Source organism: Atta cephalotes (genome assembly GCF_000143395.1).
Source record: "Atta cephalotes unplaced genomic scaffold scaffold00014, whole genome shotgun sequence".
NCBI classification, from domain to species: domain Eukaryota; kingdom Metazoa; phylum Arthropoda; class Insecta; order Hymenoptera; family Formicidae; genus Atta; species Atta cephalotes.
This window is the reverse complement of record NW_012130078.1, coordinates 2,468,749-2,478,444: the sequence shown is the minus strand read 5'-3', so window position 1 is coordinate 2,478,444 and position 9,696 is coordinate 2,468,749. Positions and strand designations below refer to the sequence as shown.

The 9,696-nt window shown below is 29.8% G+C and overlaps 1 protein-coding gene across 1 annotated transcript; it reads right to left on the bottom strand.

The window, feature by feature from the left end:
• Window positions 1–317: 317 nt before the first annotated feature.
• Window positions 318–4,089, bottom strand: LOC105617760 (SCY1-like protein 2). The gene is made up of 7 exons (XM_012199313.1): window positions 3,666–4,089; window positions 2,936–3,174; window positions 2,367–2,705; window positions 1,918–2,220; window positions 1,425–1,809; window positions 925–1,303; window positions 318–825 (listed from the first exon to the last, which is right to left on the bottom strand). Exons 1-7 carry the CDS (start codon window positions 4,087–4,089, stop codon window positions 318–320), a joined length of 2,577 nt encoding a protein of 858 aa, XP_012054703.1.
• Between the last annotated feature and the right edge of the window lie 5,607 nt (window positions 4,090–9,696).

Here is a 9,696-nt window from a genome sequence, read left to right as displayed (position 1 = left end):
TTATTTAATATTGATTGTTATCTAATATTGCAATCTTTTTCTCGCTGGTACTGATACAAAAGATGATCTACTTTTTTTTTACACTCTTTATTATATAATAGTGACTTTCATCTTCGAAAATATTACATTCGAAATCAATCATATTAGACGAAAAACTATGGGTACATTTAATATTATATACGACTACTCACCGAGCGCTCAGTGAGCGATTGTAGTACTGAATGCACCCTATGTATTGCAATCACTGCATCATTTTCATATTATTCTCTAACATCTCTTTGTTATCTTAGCGATAACTTCAAAGATATTTCAATTTATTAACTAAGTAAATCCATGATATCTTGCGTGGATGAATTAGATTTGTTTACATTAGTTTGCGTATTAATGGGTGATGTGAGAGGCTGCAAGGTTCCAGGAAAGTTTAAGTTTGGCTTAATCTCTGGTTGTGTCGCAAAATTTACGTTATTCTGAGGAGCGATAGAATTCCACACCAAGGATTGTGGCGAGTTCCAGTTCATGGGTGTACTCATTCCATTGGAATTCCAATTCATTGATCTATTCAACATTGATTGCGAATTAAGCGTCGGAGACGTTAAAAATTGCGATTGCGTTAGACTAATGTCATTATATTTATGTGCAATATTTTTAGCAGTCGATTGTGACATAATCGATCTTGACATTGACAAATTTAATTCATCTAGATTATTTTTTAGCAAAGTCGCAGTCAAATCCTTTGGTTGCGATTTTAAAGATTGTGGTACAGCTTTAGGGGTTAACATAGGTTGAGACTGCATTCTTTGATGCGTTTCTTGTTGTCGAATCAACCTAGAAAAAAATTATCAATGTTTTAATATTACAATTAATGATTATGCGAATATATTTAAAGAAAATATATTAAGTCTTTCAAATATAGTCAAGATATACCTGAACTTGTCTTCGATGGTTAATCCATTCTCAATATTTACAGTCTTAGAATTAGAATTAGCATTCGGGGACAGCATTTGGTGCGTTAAATTAATGTCGCTTAAACTATTGTTTTGCATAAAGGGTGAAGTCACTTGTGAAAGCGCTTGATCGAATTGTTGCGTCTCACGACGCATAGCATTCAATTGACGTAATGCCTCTCGATGTTCGCTGGTTACTCGATTTATCATATCGACGACAAGAGTGGAAAGTGTCTCATATTGCGACATGCTAAGATTTTGCTCTATACAGAGGGGTAACAGAAACGGTAGTACCTTTGTTGCCAATATTTCTTTGCCCATACCTAGCTTACTATGAGTAAGTAGCATTCTGTAAATACCTAGCAACATAAAGAAAAATATTTTTCTCAATCTTTCCAATAAAATTGAGCAGATTACAATAAATGTAAAATATATTAAAAATTTATTTTTTTATAGTTCTGTATTAGTAAAATATATTACCAATAATAGCCATTAAAATTGCTGGTTCGCCAGAATGAGGAACTTCTTGGAGGAATGGTAATATCTGATCGAATATCAACCAACGATCAAAGCTCGGCAACATTTTCGCGAGACATAGCAAACAATTAACACGTACTCCAAGACTAGTAGATTTCTTTCCTGGCGACAAACATATTTTTTTCATCCGCGGAAGTATGGCATTTTTTATAACTGGTCCCTCAATCATCGTCACAATATTTGGTAATGCCGATAGGCAGAGTTCTTGGAGCTGTTCCCATTCGGATTCTAATGCACGCAATAACATAGGCACTATGTCGGTCTTAATTACATCCGTGGGGCACAGTTTTAATAACAAGTTTACTTGTTGCATGAGAACCAAGCTAATCTATAAAAAAAATTTATTCGTTGTACAAGGATTTTATCATCATTATTTCTTACTTTTATTTTATTATATCATTTCATTATTCTACTTGTGAGGAAAATATATACTTACTTGTGGTGGATCTTCCAAAGCAAGAACAGGTTTTAGATTGGGTAAGATATGTTCTCGGAATTCTTCTATCTCGGAAACTTCCATTACTTGCAGTATATTCGGCAATACAAACGGTATCATAGGTGGATTAACTAACTCCTTATAAAGAGCAGGTAATACTCTATGTAGCACAACTCTATGTGGCAATTGTTTTAATAACTGTGGAAGACCTTTGTAAAATTGCGATTTCTGAAGATTATCCCATTGAAATAATTTGTCCAAGTAATTTAACGTTTTTACGCTAATGTCTGTGAAATATTCGATCTGCAATTTATGATAATGGAGTAAATAATCATTATTTTAAGAATATTTTTTATTTTCAAAATATTTTTTTTATATACTTTCAATTATTTAAAACAGATTTTGCAAATTTAATACATTTCACAGGAAATTATTTAGAAGTAAGTTACTTTGATAAATTGATGAGCATCTAATCGTAATTCAGGATTATGACTCAACATGAGCTTTACAGTATCTCTAAGTGAATCAGGGATTGGAAGAAGTTTTGCCGAGACATTACATCCCTTGAAATTTTCCAAGAAACATCGACATTTTCCGAAATCATTATGAAATTCCTGCAGCGGTTGATGTTCCGAAGAATGTATCGTATATATCAGTATACCCAAGGCAAAAATATCACTAGATGGTCCGTTACTACTTGCTAAAATACACTCTGGCGCTTGGTAATTTAACTGAGGTTGAACAACCGCAGGGAGCGTAGAATCATATTCAAGATAAGACCATGATGACTGCAATAAAAAAAAGGTGATTCATGGAAATGCAAAGTACAATCATCAATCCCAATATTTATTTGATAAAATAAATGATTTAATTAATAATAATTGCTATATGAATCTATTTTTGATTTATAAAATATAGACTATAGCATAATCATTATATTATATTATATTAGTCTTCTTAGTTTGTTATATTAAAATATAACCGACAAATATTCTCATCACTTAATGAAATTCCATACCTGTTTACCATCTGAATTCTGATTTAAGGCACAAAAATCAAAACCAAATATCTTCCAAGCTCCATGAACATTGATAACAATCGATTCTGGACATAAATTCCTATGTAGTAATTTCACATCACCATGCAAAAATGCCAAACCTTCTCCCAGTTGCAGCAATCCATATCGTATCTCTATGTCAAGCAACTTGTAACCTTTCAAGTTTGCTGGAGTTGGTTGAGGTATATTCTCGTAATTACCTACAATGTATTTCACATATATCCTTACTAAAATAGCTTCAAGTAAAACATTGCAAAATGTAATTTAGAGTGCTTCTCAGCAAGAAACACAGACAATATAATGAATCATTATGTTCTTATTGTTTGCAAATGTCAAATAAATATAAAACAATATAAAACAAATATAAAATAATTATATTTGTATTAAGCCTAAACTACAATCTTTTTGCTTTCTGTTTCTTGCTTTCTGTCTCTTAGCTTTTCCCTCTATTGATTATTTTATCAATTGTGTATTATATCATGCATTTCTTATCAATTTCAAAGTTTACCAATTTTTATCTTGTAGCAGAAAACAAAGAAGGATAAAACAAAAAAACAAGAGATAAAAAGCAGAAATAAAAAGCAAGAAAAAGAAACAAAGAGCACATTTGTAAATTAGACTTTACATTATATCACTTGTATCTCTTACTGAAAAATACCTTCAATTTCTATAAAATTTATATAAAGTTTACCTAGTACATTAGCCAGACTAGCAAACACTGGTTCAGTCGCAAATGCCAAACTGTCCCTTGATTCTTCCAATGGATGCTGTACAATCAAAATCTGTGGATGTCTCAACTTTGTCAATTGCATAACACCCCGTTTTAGAGTTTCTAGCACGAGCTCCCGATCTGCTCTGGAGGACCATCTCTCCAGCAAACGCTTTTCAAAAACAAAAATTGCTGCTTCTTGCTTGGTGGATTTCTTGTAGCCGCTGTAGATCTTCCACAGCAATCCTGGCCCAGCACTCGCCACATGAGCAGTTGCTTCAAACTCTCTGGTGACTGGATTGCCAGGGAGAACACTGGACAGTTGCGATAAGCCATATGCTGTATTTTGGACAGTATTAGTGATAGTGTTGCTAACTGTATTACGAAGTTTGTTTAAGACGTCCATCGTGTATCAGCTATTCAGAACGATATCACCAATGAAAAACGCATGAAATGTCAGAAAAAACACTCTAAAATATCGAAACGACTATCCAACTATTTTAGATCGATATTTATATCTCTACATGAATATCTCACAGTGAAGCTAAGGTTACAGAAATCATTATCATTTACTGTCATGAATCATACGGCATAATTTGTGACTCCAACTTTGATAGACACACCTCCCACACTCCCGGTCGTAAAATTTAACCAATTACAGTTGAATGCGAGAAGAATAATCGACTATGATTCGTCCATTTCTTATGGCTAAATGCTTAAAAAATCTATTGGATGCATTCGTTTGCAGTTACTGTCACTATCATTCGTTTATTCTAGATAGAGAATGCGATTCACTTGACGCTACAAATGTTTTGAAGCGTTTAATTGACCAATTAGAAAAAAGAATTTTATTAATTGACCAAAAAATGCTTCGAAACATTTGTAGTATCAGGACTATGTTCTGCACGGTCTACAATGGGCAGTAGCAGTAGATTAAGAAGACGTAGAAATCGACGTAGGAATCGACTAATCATAATTGAGAAAAATAATCAACTATGATTAGTCGATTTCTACGCCTACTTCTTAATCAATTGTTACTGCCCATGTAGATCATGCATTCCAAAACTTCCTCTCCGAGGATTTTACTTTATATGCTATAGTATACGTTACGTGTACTATATATGTCGATAAAAAATTTTCTTCGAAATTTTGAAACATAGCCAATAAATCCTATATATAAAGGGATTCCAAAATTGATGATCCGAGTTTTTGATTAGCAGTCTGATATGTATTCTGATTGGTTACCCCCTCTTAAGTAAAATAGCCATATTGTGCTGGGGCCCCATTCTTAAATAAATATCGCACATGAAAATAACAATTCCGTATACAATCGACCAATCCGACCACAGTCGAAAAACTATCATTTTCGTATGCGAAAATTATTCATATGCTCAAGAATAGGAGATCGAAAATTACAAAAGTGAATGAATTTATTAGAATACTGATAATTTCATTGGTTCATACCTAGTAAATTTGCTCACTTGTGTAATTTTCACCTCGTTTCAAGATACAGAATTGATCCCCTGATTACATAAGCTGTGTAAAGGCCATTCCACACAAACTTGCATAGCCACATAATCATATGCATAAAGAAAATTATCCAATCACATTTCTGTCATAAAGACATAAAATACGTAAGATTGGATGTTTTCTTTATGCACACGTTTATACGGCTGCAAGTGTATGTAGAATGGCCTTAAGGCTTCACAATAAAAGGAACAGGGAACAGAGAATAAGAATTTTAACCTATCAGAAATCATATATTGTGGAATACACAGTTTCTGATAGGTTGAAATTCTTATTCTCTGTTCTCTGTTCCCTGTTCTTTTTATCGTGTGAAGCCCCTAATACTTGCAACGCTACAGTACCCAGTATTGAATGAAAACAAATATGTTAGCTTTACGATGTCATCAACGAGATACTATTAAAGATCCTCGACACTTATGGAAATTTGCGTACCTGTTGAAATTTAAGTGATTAAGTAATAAACTACCCAGCAAACGAGAATAGATCAAAATGGATTGAAATTTTTTTCTATCCGAATGCGTATTTTAAATAGCGAATACTTTTCTTTGAATTTAATTGGATTCAATTAGATTCAATTGGATGCAATTAGATTGAAAAACTGCATTTCCTATTCAAAATATTGAATTGAACATATTCACAACATTGTGTGTTTTTGCACAGAAAAAGCTAATATTATTTTTAGAAAGGCATAGAGATATGCTCCATGTAATTCTTATAAATGAATAAAAATGCATTCAGGATTAAAAAGTATTCATTTTAATATTCGTGAATCAATATTTCTGAAAATCTGAATCCATTTCAATTCATTTCAATCCATTCTCGCTTGCTGGGTAATAATACAGTACTAATTTCATAATTTATTAATTTTATAGATACGTATACATGTTTAAAATTTAATAATATTCGATTTTTATTTAAAACTGATTTTAATGATATCATCCGAGTTTAATTATCAATAGAGATACCCAGTAAACGAGAATGGATTAAAATGAATTGAAATTTTTTTCTATCCGAATACGTATTTTAAATAGCGAATACTTTTTTTAAATTTAATTGGATTCAATTGGATTCAATTACATTCAATTGGATGCAATTTTGGAAAAACTGCATTTCCTATTTAAAATTTTGAATTAAACAGTATTCACAATACACAGAAAAAGTTAATATTATTTGTAAATTGAAAGGCATAGAGATATGCTTCATGCAATTCCTATAAATAAATAAAAATGGGTTAAAAGCATTCATTTTAATATTCATGAATCATATTTAATTTATATAATATTTCTGAAAAACCTCAATCCATTTCAATTCATTTCAATCCATTCTTGTTTGTTGAGATCACATCTACCAATACTCCATGTGTCTTATTATAAAAAGTTACATATATACTATATGTACATACAAGACATTATTATAAGAAAGTAAGTGAATAAATTGAAATATATAATTAATAATAAAAAATTATAAAATCCATTATTACATGTTTTAAAAGAATAAAGCACATATAATATCATTTACTCTCTAATATAAATCCTTAAAATAATGTTTACAGTTTATTAATTATTATTATTAATTATATATTATATATAAAAGTACTATTGAAATGTAATTTATTTATAGAATACAAGACTTATTATTGTGTACCAAGTGTACCAATTCTTCAAAAAAGATATATTCAACGCTTGCAAAAACATAGAAAGAAGAAGGCAATGACTAAAGAACATTAATAAACTTGATGCACATCCTTTAAAGATCTATGATGTATGCAAGATAAGCTTTATTTGTTGTCATTTGCAACATTTACAATCTTTGTTAATATTTATTTTAAATATTGAGAGCTTATAATTACTATTTTTTTAATTTTGTACTAATAAAATTATTTATATAAATTATTTATATTGGACAGACACATTTTGCATTAAAAGTATGGGAATGGCAAAAAGAAATTAATGTTATGAAATTCCAACGATTTTTTCATGGAAAATAGATATACACATACTCCTCAAATGGATTCTACCGTGAATGTAATTTTTATCATAGTCTACAATAATATTTATATGTGTGTATTGCTCATTTTCATCATAGATTAATTTTATAATATGTAGATATGTAGATTAATCTTGATTCAACTTACTCTTCATCTTTTTCTAAAGATTAGAAAAAGACGTTAAGATTAAAGTTAATCTACATTGATGGAAACGGGCATAATTTTTACAATTTATATCACTAATATATAATTTATAGTATTGATTGTCCATTTTAGATTGACGTTAATAATACGACATTAAACGAAAAATTGTTGATTAATTTGATGGAAAACAACACAATGTAATTTTATAAATTTTTTTATGAATAAAATGCAAAATATAAGTTGTCCTAGTATGAAAAATTGCTATGATTTATTATTAAAAATAAAAAAAAGTTACATTACATTTAGAATGCGTATTTCTTGCGAGCACAAATATTTAAAAGAAATATATAGCAGTAAAACTATGGCGATGGCACTCATCATTAAATAATGTTACTGTTTTAAATTTATATTTTGTTTGAAATTGTTTTCATTTGAAATTTTATATCAATAAAAGATGATTATATATCAATAAAAAATATTTTGCGTTATTTCATATCTACAAATTTTTCAATAAGCGCGCCATTTCCTTACATTGTAATGCCGTGCATAGCTATGGCAAGCTAACATGAGCCAATCGGAAACATGGTCCTATGATCTTTTCTTTGGGAGAAGAGAAGAAAAAGACTGGTGCACACTGGCACAAAAGTTTAGCCAAAAAGAGCAGGTCTCATGTCGTGATACTGGGTGCTTTCCATTTGATGGCACAAATCAATACAAGCGTCTACCCTTGTTGCCAAGTCTTGGGAAATTTCCTGAGATTCAATGAAATTTAATGAATTGATTGAGGAAAACAGAATTTTAGTCGAAATTTACTGAAATTTTTTTACCAAATTACAACACAATTCTTATGAAATGTATAAAATATGAAAATTACATATTTTGCAACTACATGTTGTGCGTTGTAGAAATTCTCTAACGAATTTCAATAGATTACTTATAGATATCGCATACGAAAATAGCAATTCCGCAGCAATATACAATCGGCCAATCACAATCGAGAAACTATCATTTTCATATGCGAAAATTATTCATATGTGCTCAATAGGGCCTTGGTTTGTTTTCTATAATGTATGTACATACATATAAGATAATACTAAGTTAACATATAATTGAAAGTTCCTATTTCTATTAAGTAAATATGATTTTAAATTTGATGTGATATTACTTTGTTAAACTTGCTAAGAGTATATTTCTTTCTAAATGTTTACGTCTAAGAATATTTTAATACATTTTAATTTGTTTTTATTAGTTCTATAATTCGCAACATTATATAAATAATGTTATATTTGTGTATTTGTGTACTTATTATTAAAATAAAATAATTTATTTACACTCCAATTTGTGCCATTATTTACTAAACATAAAATAAAAAATAATTTTTGGAAATTTTTTTTCTCAAGAATTTTGTGATTTCTTTCCTTAAATTTTTTATAAAATTTTCTACTTTTTCAGGAATTTCTCAGTAATTTCTCATACTTTGTTTTCAAGAATTTTCTCGAGAAATTTTACTACAAATTCTAAGGAAATTATTCTTTTCGACTTGGTAACCCTGCCTTATTGACATTCAGAGAGTGACAAAGAAGATAGAAGGACACTTGTATCAGTAAATGGAAATACCCACTGTGATCTGAAATTTACAAGAATAGAAATTATAAAGAGGAAGAAAAAAAGAAAAGCGAATGGAGAAACCATCGAATTTCACAATTATTTCAAGATATATATCTTGAATAATATCTATTTTTATATATCTTGATATATCTGTTCATGCCACAGTGCATTATTCATTTTTGATTGGGATAAAATAATAAAAATCGTACACTAAGCTAATTCTACAATGTACTTTTTGTTTTCTGTTTTTTGCTATTTGTCTTTTGTCTTATTGACTAAAAAGGCAGAGACAAACAGCAAGAAACAAGAAACAAAGAGCATATTGTAGAATTAGCCTAAAACCCAAGACACAATGCGAGGTAATAGCGATAGTATAACGATAAGAATAATATAGAAAGAAGAAATATATAAACTATATCGCCTCACGTTGCACAATGCGGCGAAAGAAATAACGGCCAACCAATCAGACCGCGTACATATTGTAGTATGCTCTTCTGTTTCAGTAGACTTAATCTAAAAATGTTAAGTCACGTTGTTACAAGACAAAAATTACCTTCAATGAAGTATTTTTTAGGCAGATTTTCATCAGAAAATTTTAATAAATATATTTTATAATGTTTGAATTTAAAATGTATTACATAGAAAGTATTTCTGAAACATTCATATATATATATATATATTAGATGTAGTAAAAAGAAATTCATTATTTTTGCATGAAATTGAATGGAAAAATAATGGATTTCTTTT

Coding starts and splice junctions, on each gene's coding strand:
- LOC105617760 (XM_012199313.1), bottom strand. CDS start 4,089: ATGGACGTCTTAAACAAACTTCGTAATACAGTTAGCAACACTATCACT. Junction 2,706..2,935: donor AGAATTCAGATGGTAAACAG/GTATGGAATTTC, acceptor TTTTTATTGCAG/TCATCATGGTCTTATCTTGA. Junction 1,304..1,424: donor AATTTTAATGGCTATTATTG/GTAATATATTTT, acceptor TTATGTTGCTAG/GTATTTACAGAATGCTACTT.